Source organism: Drosophila kikkawai, chromosome 3R (genome assembly GCF_030179895.1).
Source record: "Drosophila kikkawai strain 14028-0561.14 chromosome 3R, DkikHiC1v2, whole genome shotgun sequence".
NCBI lineage: Eukaryota > Metazoa > Arthropoda > Insecta > Diptera > Drosophilidae > Drosophila > Drosophila kikkawai.
The window spans coordinates 32983574-32995589 of record NC_091731.1 but is presented as its reverse complement, the minus strand read 5'-3'; the positions used below and the strand labels follow the sequence as shown (position 1 = coordinate 32995589).

The window sequence follows — 12016 nt, the reverse complement described above, 5'->3', positions numbered from 1 at the left end:
CTAGTAATTTCGCATTTATACTGGCTTTTTGTGACTCTTTGCTTTGTTTTATCTGCGCGATACTAACTTTTTATAGAGCAGTCTTGGTGTTGATAAAATGCTAAAGAAGTGGCGGCGAAAGCCGGCGGCAAAACGCTAAAAGGTTTGCCCTTTTCCTCTGGAAACCCCATTCGGAGTTTCACCAACGAAAGTACCCCCTCCTTGAGAGTGTGGAGCCAATGATTATTCCGGGTTTTGTCATTTCAATTCGCATTATCCTTTGCACTTATTTTACTACTTTGTGCGCTACTGTGTGTGTCTCCTCGGTAGCTGTGTAATTGTGTCCTGGTGTGGGTTACAGGACGAGGGTGTGTTTGTGTAATGGCGGGTTGCGGGTGTCGACTCCTTCCACTCTCTCTCTCTCTGTGTGCTTTCCTTTCGAGCAACTCGTATTGTCATTGTGCAAATAAAATATGTCACGAATCGCCCAACCCCACTTTTGGGTCCACCCCAAAAGGGAAACCCAAGCACGCCCCTTGCCATTTCAGGAGTGGGTGTGTGTTGGTGTGTGTATCTAACCTTTTGTGCCCATTGTACGCCACGCACACACACCCAAAATGTTTCGGCTGCCTTTGAGCATCAAGAAATGAGAATCGCTTTTATATAAACTTGGATGAATGAGGATGGGCGGTTGATGTGGTTAAAAGGAGTCAAACAGCCTTGATTCGTCCTGTGAGTCCTGTGTGTGTTTGTGCAGAGAGAAAAAATAGTAAGGCAATTGATCTGTAATTCGGGGTAATTTTCTTAAATATCAAATTTATATAAAACTGTACAGAAATAATACATTAAATGCTAAGAAACTTCTTATAAAGTTTAAGTTTATTAAATATTTTTATAAATTATAATTATTACTATCTTAAGTTGTATTTATTGTATGTAACTTAAAGAAAGACCGATTTCACTTCAAAAATGGTAAATATAATCCTAAATAAAAATCTAAAAAATACCAAATCTCACTTAATAAATTCACCCAAGCTTAATCCTTTCTGTACATATTTTTTCTAGTGACTCCACAAGTGATCAAATTTAATTGCTTATATGTTTTTGGTTGAACCAAAAACCCTTTCGTTTGGCCCGTTCCCTTTATACCCTGAAAACGCTTTTCACTTGACAAGCCAGGGAAATAAACAAACTACAGAGAAAGCCAATGCCAAAGCCGGAGCCAAATCCAAATCCATGATTTCAGCTGCCAAATCCTTTTCAAAGCTGCAGCCAGGTGAAAAATAACGAAATATTGTATTTTTCATACATTTTTATAAAATATAAATACACACAACCACCGGGTGGGTGGCTATCTCTGCTTTGTATGTGTGTGGGCCACTCTACACACAAGTTTATAAAAGACACTCGACTGGCGTCGCCTCGCTCTATTTTTCACCATCCCACTCTGATGCTCTCGGCTGCCATGTCTTTGTGTTGAGTGCTTTTTGGCTAAATGCGAAATCGATTGGAAAACAATTTCCAATTTTTAAAGAATTATCGCCGCCATATTCGCGCATGCTGTACTAAATCACACATAAGCAACCTCTAAATCTGCTGCCCGGGAACCCACACACACACACACGCACACATGGAAAGAGGACGACCTTTTCGCAAAGCTTTTCTTTTTGGCTCGTTTATTTCCTTTTTATTTTCCCTTTTTCCCTCCAGCCATATTTTCCATTTCATTTTCTGCGCGGTTGGCAGCGCGTTTAGCTTTGGCTGCACGCCTCGCCGACTTTCTGCTATACCAAAAAAATATATACATATATATATGCATACACAGCCATGGATGCACAAATAAATCAAGAAATTTTGAACATTTCTAACCTGAGATTATCATTGAATAAATCATGTTTAAAGAATAGAAAGTATATGCCTAGGAAAGGTGTTTAAAATGGATTCATAGTGACCGTGATTCTATATTTAAAATAGCAAAGATGTCTTCTTGTTTTTTATAATTATTAAAATTCAGTGAAAGTTAAACACAATTTTTAATTTTATGATTTTATCAATCAGTTAAAAATAGATTTCCTTTAAATAAATCCACACCGCATGAACTATCCGTGTGCCGCCGACTGTATTCCAACGTGTGTTATCTGCACCGCAATGGCCACTGAGGTTGGCTCGCTCTTGAGAGGATGGAGGGGTTTGGCTGGGGACCCGCAGCCATTTAGTTTTATGTGCCCCGTTCGCTTGGGTTATTGCACCTTTGACTCGCTCCGGACGGGAGCGCCACCTTCGACTGGAGTTGTCACCCCGGAGGGGACATATCCACAAAGCATTTCGCATGTGAGCCATTTATTATTATTTGCTCGAGAGAGCCCGCCGCCATGAGCCCAATCCGTACCCAAACCAGCCGCAAGTATTTCCTAATCAGGTTTTAACTACTAATAGGATTTCCGAGGTGGCGAATCGTAATTTACATGGCTTTGGCCCGAGATACCCAAAGAATTGAATTGGAAGCCAGAGCAAAGCTGCCGCTAATGTATTGCAGATTATGGCAAATCCCTCAGGCACTTCCCATCTTCCAGCTCCCATCTCTCGCATCGGAAGCCCACACGTGTCCTAGCACTGAGTGGATCCTATGGAGATGCCGCTTAGGTCCCGGAAGGGTCTGAAACGCTGGTGCCTCCGATGCCGCAGGTAACGCCTCACCTCAAAGCCCACGTTGCACAACACCAGGAATGTCATCACCAAGGTAATGATCCCGGCAAAGATCACCAGGAACCAGTGAAAGTAGCAGCTCATGGTCACGGGTCGCGTTAGCCAGGGGCTCCAACTGTCGGTGCACTGTTCCGGGGCACACCTGCCTCTCGCATTCCGGATGCATCCCTTTGCGCAGCATCCGTTGGCACTGAAGCGTCCGCAGGCGGTCACATGGGTCAAGGGATTGGAGCAGTTCACTGAAGTAGAAGTAGAAGCCTCTACGGGCACAAGAAGCAGCTGAGCCAGCAGGCATGCGGCTATCAGATTGGCCAACATATCGTTGACTAACTCCACCATCGACTAACGACACGAATACCATGCATATCCCGAAATCAATTTGGAAATTTCACACCAGAGTTAAGGCTAAGTCAAGGGGTACTGGGTGAAATTCGAAGCGTTTTAAATTTAAGTAATTTTATTTCTTACAAATTTCTTGGACATTGTACATACATTTTATTATAAGAATTAAACGTAAAGTAAACAATTTTTAAAGCCTTGATAAGTCTAAGAAATTGTTATACTTATAGTGCTAGACATGATATAGTTTTCCAGAAACTATTAACATTTATTCCACAAAAAAATTTGGATTTCGGTTTAAAATTTGTAAGTCACAGCATAGTTTGACGTAGTTTTTTAAATATCTTTCAGCTTAGGATTACTTAAAATATAAAAATTAAAACTCGCTTGATTCACTGTCATTATTCTTCCCACACTTATCCTTTTTTCTGGCTTCCAGAAAGGCCCTGGCCACTTTGGCCCGTTCCATGGCCTCTTTGTCTTCTTGCTGCTGTTCCTCTGGATTCTTTGGCGGTATGTACTCTGGCGGATTCTCCCCCCGCGGATTTGGAATGAATGGAGCATGTGGCCAGACGGAGGGCTTGGCCTGCAGGAGCCATAGTTCATCCAATTGGTTTTGGAGATACTCCACCGCCTTCTGGTGACGACTGGCTATGAAATAGGTACATCCCAGCCAGAGGAAGGTCATCAGGAGCACACAGATAATGATTAGTATGTTGGTGGGAAAATCTTGCACGACACTCGCCGTTGAGGGACTTTGACTTTTAGCCATTCCCTGGCTAAACGTGGTGATCAGGAGCAGTGCGATGTGGATACTCGAAGTTTTCATAGCGCTTTACTTTTTTCAACTGAAGCGGTTTCGATCGGGGCAGTTGGCTTTATAGGGGAAACTTATCGGGACTCGAGATTGGGACTTTCCCAGAACGGTTCCTCTGGGATTTAAGAAAACACAATCTTTAATTTAAAACTCTCGAGTGACCTCTCTTATATAGTTTTATTTTGCTCAAGTTTATTTTGAGCTTAAGTCAAAACAATAAATTGTTTTGGTAGTATATACAATATGAATACCCATTAAAAACAATTCTTTATGTAAAATAAAACTTAAAATATCAATATTTACTTGAATATTTCTATAATTACATATGAGATATAAAGAATAATCGTAATATTATTTTGTAATATTTTATATTAGAAATGTTTTAAAAATGAATTACTTTCCTAGAGGTAACCTTTTATCCCTATCAAACGACTTTGTAAATAAAGTTAATTGCATTTAGCAGCAACTTTATCGTGCAGGATATGGCTTTCAGTTAATTATTAAACTCCGCAGGGCTTAATAATTGTGGCAACAATGCGGAGAAACAAAGAGGAAGGAGAGTAGAGGATCCAAGTCCTGATTGGAAGTGCCACATCATCATCTATTCGAAATAATTCAAAATTCACTCGAACTCGTTCAAAGAGACTGTAAACCAAATCGGCATAACAAAGTGATTCTAATGTAATTCGTGATTTTGCATAATTATAAAGTTAATAATTAAAATTGTTGCGTGCACAAAACCGAAATGAAAACATTAAACTTTAATGACGACTTCCGTCTCTTTCGGGTCGGTGGTTGGTCAGGTGCACTCACTACACCCACTACATTTACAGGGTGGCTTAGGGGTGTGCATAGCTAATGCGTAAATATTAGCAAATGTCCCCGGCAACCCCTTCCCCCCCTCCCCCGCTGCCCACAATAAATTTGAGACACATATGCAGAGCGTTTGTAATAAGCAATCAATTATTATTATTGAATTTTGGGCATGGTCAGGTGCATCAGGGGGGCGGCTGGTCAGCGCCACTAATGCGTCTAATGAGAATTTAAGCACACTTCAGCCCGCTCCACTCCGATTTGGGTCCAACCCGGCAGGAATTTTGGTATTTTGCGTGGATTTGCACAGCGAACACAGCCTCACTTGGGCTCCCGGGTACAGTTGTGCTCGCTGCGAATGCAAATGCAATTACATTTCGAGCCCATTTAGCGGCATTTCGGTTTTAGCTTTCATATTTTCCCAATTTTACCAATTTGTTAGTCCAGAGTGCACAAATCTGTGATTTGCGGCGGGACTTTTGCATTTTTAGGGAATGAGTTGGCCAAACATTCGACGGGGGTTTTCTATGGGAAGAAACAGGGGAATAATGCGAGATTTTTATTATATAAATTTTAGTAGGTAAATTTGTATGAAATAAAAATATTAAATAAATATTTATTGAGAATATCCAACAAATATAGCGTTCTTTTTTATTTACATTAGTTAAACGGTTCAGAAAATATTTAAATAATTTTATTTGTATTTCAAAATTTAATTAATATTTGTTTTGATGTTTTAAAATAAAATCTGAATATTTCAATATATTTAAGAAATTATTATTATTGAAGGACTTGGTCCACAAAGGCTGTAGTTCAACTAATTGAGTCTGAGGGTTGTCACCAGCAAAGATTTTGTGATTAAAATATCCAAGATGATTATCAAAGTTCTTCAAATTATGGCTTCTAATGAGGAATATGTAGAGGAATCTTCTGATTAATCTGGTTTTGCCACTCCCTTGCTGATCCCCATGATCAGTAGCAGTGTTACAATGTCGCTTAGCTCATTCAAGTGTATTTTTTCCGATCGAGCCAGTCGGCTTTATCTCGATATATGTAGTGAGAGTAGGCTTCCTCAAAGACTATTCCTCTGGGATTTGGACAAACACAATCTCAGATTTAAGGCTCCCGAGTGACCTCTGAATAAATATTGCAATACAAAGTACGTCACTCTCAGCTCAAAATTGTAAACATATAACAAGTCTCTGAAGTAAAGCAAAAATTTGAGTTTGTCTAATATTCCTCCAACATTCTCCCCCCTTTTTGCCAACGCCCCTGTTAATTGCTGTTCAAGGGACCGTGCTAAACCACCATCGTTAATGATAATTTAATTATTGCCCGGCATTTCGGGCTTTGGCGACTTACGCACTCAGTGAGCTGCAAACGATGGGTGTATGCATGCAGGCTGTGGCCGGCTAATTGCACAAATCTGGGTGTATCTGGGGTCACTTAGTCAGTTAGTCGCTTAGCCACGGCCCTTATTAACTGATAATTGCAATAACCTGCTGCCGGGTTCAGGTGTGCAGGCCCATTGGCTGGCGGCATAAAACATAAAGCGGGAAAAGCCGCGAATTTCGCCATCCATTTTCAAGATAGCACTGACATATGAACTTAACTCGCAAATGGATGTGAGCCTGGGCTGGGTATTGTAATAATAAAACAAAAGTGTCAGCCAAAGATATGCGATTCGGATGCATGGAATCCATATTGAAAATTGATTTAAATTTTTAATAGGCATCAGGCATCGAGCATCAGGCGGCAGCGGCGCTTTGATAAAAATGCCAGGCACACGCGGCAATCGCACAATCGAGGCTTACGCTTCCAGGAAGATATATCTGATATATCCGAAGCCCTGACGGGGGGCTCTAGTTAAATATGGAAACAATATCGAAATGCCAACGGAAATCGGCTGAGGCTGAAACTTTCAAGGGAATCGCTAGCGCAGGATCGCATTCGTGCATTTATATTTGTTTTCGGAGCTGTCAAATCATATTTTAATCTGTTTTGATTGCTGACTTTTGTGCAAGGGATTTGTGCAGACAGCAGCGCCGGCATCGGAAATGCAGCGGAAAATATTGCATTTTATTTTATTTATGCAGAAAAAAGGCAGCGAATATGCAGTGAATTTATATGGAAAGCTCGTGTTTCTCGTTCCCATTCCACGTCTCGATTTTCTCTGGGTTTTCTGCTCGTTGTGTGCGTTTTCCATTTGTTTCATTTGATGTGCCCGAGTTAAGCAGTAAAATCCACTTTTTACGAGTTGTCCCCGGATTCCTCATTCAGCCACGCCCCTCAACATTCGCATTCTTCCGCCTCATCCTCGGGAGCTTTGTGTTACTCATACGAGACGAGTAGTAAGAAGAACCAACAACCAGCACGCATACGGACCCCGAAATTTGTCAATAAAATTTAGGAGGCTAGAGGTGAGCAAGAAATATCAGTTTTAGTTTATAAAAATTAAGTTATTTCATAGTAATGAAATGGTAAATAAATCTGTACAATTTTTATGCTAACCTTCTTACAAAACATAAAAGTTTCGCGGCAAGTTTAAGGTCTAACTAATTTGTAAATTGTAAAACGAATAGTCTTCAAAAGATTATTAAACCCTAATTATATCACTATATTATATACAAGACTATAGTCCTGTATCAATTCTTTATCCTTTTGGACACATTGTCTGGTTCTCAGCCAGTCCTGGCTAGTGGATCTCATCACAAACGCTGCTGCTCCTTTTTGTCCCCGCCTCTAGTTCTCCTCTCGCGGCTTTGGCAGTGACTTAAATACACATAACCATAGATGGTGCCACTGGGCGAAGGACCTCGTCCTCGTCCTCGTCCGCGTCTGCTTTCTCTTCTGCTCTGCCATGGCTAGATTGTCAACATATTAGCTTCAAATTGCTAAAGTTCTGCGACTTTTGCTGTTGCCTCATTTTCTCACGCACGCACAACGGCTATGGGTCCTCTCTCACTCTCTGTGTCTTCCTTGTTTGTCTCTTTCTATTTGTACAGAGTAAGAAAAGTGTTACTTTATTTTAATATATATTTTGTATAACAAAAGACAGATATTATCGATTAATGGCTAGACCAAAACTGTGGGAATATGGGATGTTTTTTTGGAAATTGCCATGCAATCACATAAGTTACTTTAGTAATTAGAATAAAAATAAAAGAAAATACTTTGTAAAAATATAAATTTGATTTTTTTATTACAGTAAATTGAATCCTTAAATATTTAGAATATTATATTTCCAAAAATTTTTATGAATTTAACATGAAATAAAGTCAAAAAGATATATTTTAAAGTCAAAAAACTCATTGCTAGTTTCCTATTTATAAATGTATCAAATTAATATCTTTTATTATAATTTAAGTGTTTTTAAAAGTATTTTTTTTTCTGCCTGTATGGTTGCCTGTGTGTCAGCATTGTTTAATGTGGTGTTGCCAACTATTTTAGCCAAAAGCTCACACGGGTTGCGCGGCCGGCCGGGTGATTTGCTTGCTTAGCTTAACGTGGCCAGGACGGGACTTTTGCGGGGAAAAGGGAAAGGCCGGGGGTCTCCGTCCGCATTTCCCTCCATGTCCGGCCGTCCGGCTGTCCGCTCCCATCTCCGGCGAGATGCTTTCGCTTTTGGCGCTGAAGCGTTCGGTTGACATTCGTGAAATCTCTTAAAATCCCGAAGGTCGTTGCCAGGGATTTTCTCAGATTTTGCTAGATTTAAATGAATTAGTTGCCTTGGCCGGGCCGCTTTTGGGCCGATTGATTTTCTGACCTTTTCTCGAATTTTTTTTTGTTTGCGTTTTTTCTGGTCAGCACGAGTGGTGGTGGCGGGGAGTAGGCCAAAATGCAATTTGGCTTAAGCGCAATTGCAGCCATGACTCACCATTAGCTGCAGCTTGGACCCCGAACCCCTCCGCAAATGAGTACAAATGGGGGAGCCCCTGATATATCGGCACGGATGGAGCCAAATTAGATGGAAAAAATGTCCACTGGCCACAAAGGCCAATGCATTCTGCAAGTAATTAAAATATGAGAAAACAGTGCCCGACTCCCTCATAAAATATGGCCGAGTCAACAAAGGATGTCCGCCCGTTTCCCAACATTTAGCCCCACCATTATTTTCCAGGCCCGGAGGATGGACGGTGTGCTCTGCGCCTTTGGTGCTTCTGGTCAGGCTGCCTAGCTTAAAAAAGCATCAAATTTCATATTCAAAATGGCACTTTACATGTTCAGCATAATTTATAAATGCACGCAGCAGCCAGAGCGGAGCTACAGCCGGGCTACAACAAACATAAAATGTGCTGCTGCTGCTGCGGTGGCAATATTTTCGAAGCAACATTGTCGACACTTCGGGAAGGGGTGTGGGGAGAGTGTAAAGGGGCGGCAGGAGGCGGGGGTAGCAGGAGCAGGACCATCGATGGCATCCTTGCTGTTGTCATTGGTCGCACTTTTGACCTGCGATCATCATGGCTATAATATATAGTTTGGGACGTTAACTGGAAATAAATATATAAGAAATGTATGAATTATAAAGAAATAAATTTAATATATATTACTAAATAAAATATATAATATTTAAATTATTCAATTTATTCTCAATTTCTGCAACAAATTTCATGTTAAGGTATTCCCCTTGTCGTGGTAAATGGCCACTTCAACTCGTTTATCCTTGTGTGGACGTTGCAAACAGCAAACATGCCACAGCCCTGTTCCTGCCTGCTCCTCCTCGTTGCTCCTTCCCATCCCGCCGCCACATTCAACCCTTTGTCCAAGGTGTGTGATGATTTTAATGGCCTCCGCAGGACGAGAGGAGTGCTGGCTGGAGAGGTGAGTGGCGCAGGCCGGCATGTTGAAAGGATTGCTGCGAGTTACGCCATGACCAGGCCTACATCCTGTGCTGGTCCCGGCTCCCCGCTTGCTCTAGGCAGACCAACCATCCTGGCCATCCCAACCATCCTGGCCGTGTCCTGCCACAGTTGATTGGCTGTTATTTTCGGTGTTGACGCAGCCGGAGGAGGCAAAACTGTTGAAATTTGCATATCAAAAACGGCCAGGACATGCCCTGCAAGCATGTTAGTGTGAGTGTGTGTCCGCCTCTGTGTCTGTGTGTGTGTGTAATGGGCCGCCCAAAGTCCTTTCTGCTGGCTCTGGCTGTGCCAGCGGCTCTATGAATTTATGAACATAATATAAATTTATTTTTGCAAACTTTTCATGTTTTTGTTTGGGGGCCACCACCAGCATCGCCACCCGAAAATCTGCATCTGCATGCCCCTCGTTTTTTGTGGGCGGGACAACAAAGGGATTGTTGTGTCAGCTCGGCCCACAGGATGCACATCCTTTTGCATATCCCTGCAACCTGTGTATGTGCTGCATTCAGCTGTGTGCTTTCGAGCACGTTCCAAGCTTATTTATGCGTATGCAGAATACTTAATGAAAATTTAAATGTAAAAGTTACTCGTAGATGGCACAGTCCTTTACAATATGGGAAAATGGGAAAACGTAGTTGGGAAATGGTAGCTGGAAAATGGATGCCCAGGAGACCGCTGCTAGTTTCCATTCGAAATTCACAAACAGCGAGACACTCGCCTTAAGCCGGCCAGGTTATGAATCTCCATTGGCCAGCGAAAGGAATGCAGAAAAATATTTAAAATTAAATTGAATACGGACCAGTGGGAATCTATATATGTATAAGCCACATAGCTGATCCCCAGAGTCCCTCGATTATGCTAATGCAATGCGACCACAGGAATTCCCTTACTCCTTTTAATGGACCAACCATCCGACCGACCGGGAGACCATTCGATTTAGATGCAAATTCATCACAAAGCCACCAAGACCACCAAGAAAACAATAAAACTGACCAAAGCGGACATAATGCGCCGCCATTAAACTCGGCAGACTCCATTTAAATTAGATTTCTCGAATGCACACGCCTCGGGGCCAAAGTTTTGCAGATCCCCTCGTCCGTCCGGCAGATACAAAAAACATAACTCACAAATCCAATTGCCATAAATAAAAAAGCTTGGCCGAAAAAACTTGTGTCTGCAGAGAAACACACAAAAAATAAGGAAAAACGGTAGGGGGAAAAGGGATCAAATGGGAGGAGGCCTGTAACTCCATCAAATGATGTACAAGTTAACACATTTGCTGTATAAATCTTGTTCAGAAAGTCTAAACGGCGCACGAACAATTCTCGCAAGTCGAGTTATTCAAAAATCGCTTCTAAATTGGCTACACTTTTCCAAGGCCCGTTGGCCCGCTTTTCTCGTTTCCTCACTGTGGAGTTACACATAAAGAAATAAATATAATAAATATATAAAAATAATATATATAAAAAATACCTAGATATATAAACATCAATGCTGACTAACAAGAAAGGAAGCTAACCATCGACAACAATCTTTTTGAAAAATCATAGTTTAACAAGAAAGAAAGCTAACTTTGGCCAGCCAAAGTTTGTATACCCTTGCAGGTAACAATTAAAATATATCATAACTAAGCCAAAAATGCATTAATTTCGATTCGGAAAGCAGTTTTGTGTTAGTTTTTATTAATTTAAAAAAACTGCAAACCAAATTTAAAATTTTAAGAAATCAAAATTTTTGGCCATTTTTGCTAATTTTAATGATGTTACCCCTTATCAAATTTCGCAAAAATGGCCAAAAAATCGATTTCTTCCGGACATGTCTAGAAAGATTCCCCTGTTGATGCTGATCAAGAATATATATGGTTTATGGGGTCGGAAATGATTATTTTGTATTATAAAATCGGATTTTTTATATTAAAAAACTTCTTGATTTTTTTAAATTAAAAATATCATAACTCGGCCAAAAGAGCATTAATTTTAAATCGGAAAACTGTTCTGTGCAAGACTTTCTACAGTTAATAAATCTGCATACTTCATTTAATTTTGAAAATTAAATTTTTTATCAAAATCAAAAATTTTAATGATGTAACCCCTTATAAAATTTTGCAAAAATGGCTAAAAAATCGATTTCTTCCGGACATGTCTAGAAAGATTCGCATGTTAATGCTGATCAAGAATATATGTGGTTTAATGGGTCGGAAACGTCTCCTTCACTGCGTTGCAAACTTCTGACTGAAATTATAATACCCTGCAAGGGTATAAAAATATCATAAGTAAGCCAAGAAGATCAAATTTAATTCGAAAAAAACAATAATTACTCAAAATTCTAACTATAATTACCTCTAAACATTTACTAAATAAGATCACCTTTACCCCGTTTCTTTTTACAGTGTACCCCTTTTGTGTGTTTCTGTTTGTTGTTTTTTAGCTGCTGTTGCCATGCAGCTTTCGATTTGTGTGTAGATTCTGTGCACATTTATCTTGGGGCAGCTTATGCGAAA

At 40.5% G+C, this 12016-nt stretch overlaps 2 protein-coding genes across 2 annotated transcripts; both read right to left on the bottom strand.

Moving 5' to 3' along the window:
• Nucleotides 1-1993: 1993 nt before the first annotated feature.
• LOC108073690 (uncharacterized) lies at nucleotides 1994-3105 on the bottom strand. The gene has a single exon (XM_017165422.3). The coding sequence runs from the start codon at nucleotides 3022-3024 to the stop codon at nucleotides 2587-2589; it is 438 nt and encodes a 145-aa protein (XP_017020911.1). The 5' UTR covers nucleotides 3025-3105; the 3' UTR covers nucleotides 1994-2586.
• A 77-nt stretch (nucleotides 3106-3182) lies between these two features.
• On the bottom strand, nucleotides 3183-3858 carry LOC108073662 (uncharacterized). Its single transcript, XM_017165387.3, has one exon. It carries the CDS (start codon nucleotides 3851-3853, stop codon nucleotides 3401-3403), a length of 453 nt encoding a protein of 150 aa, XP_017020876.1. The 5' UTR covers nucleotides 3854-3858; the 3' UTR covers nucleotides 3183-3400.
• Between the last annotated feature and the right edge of the window lie 8158 nt (nucleotides 3859-12016).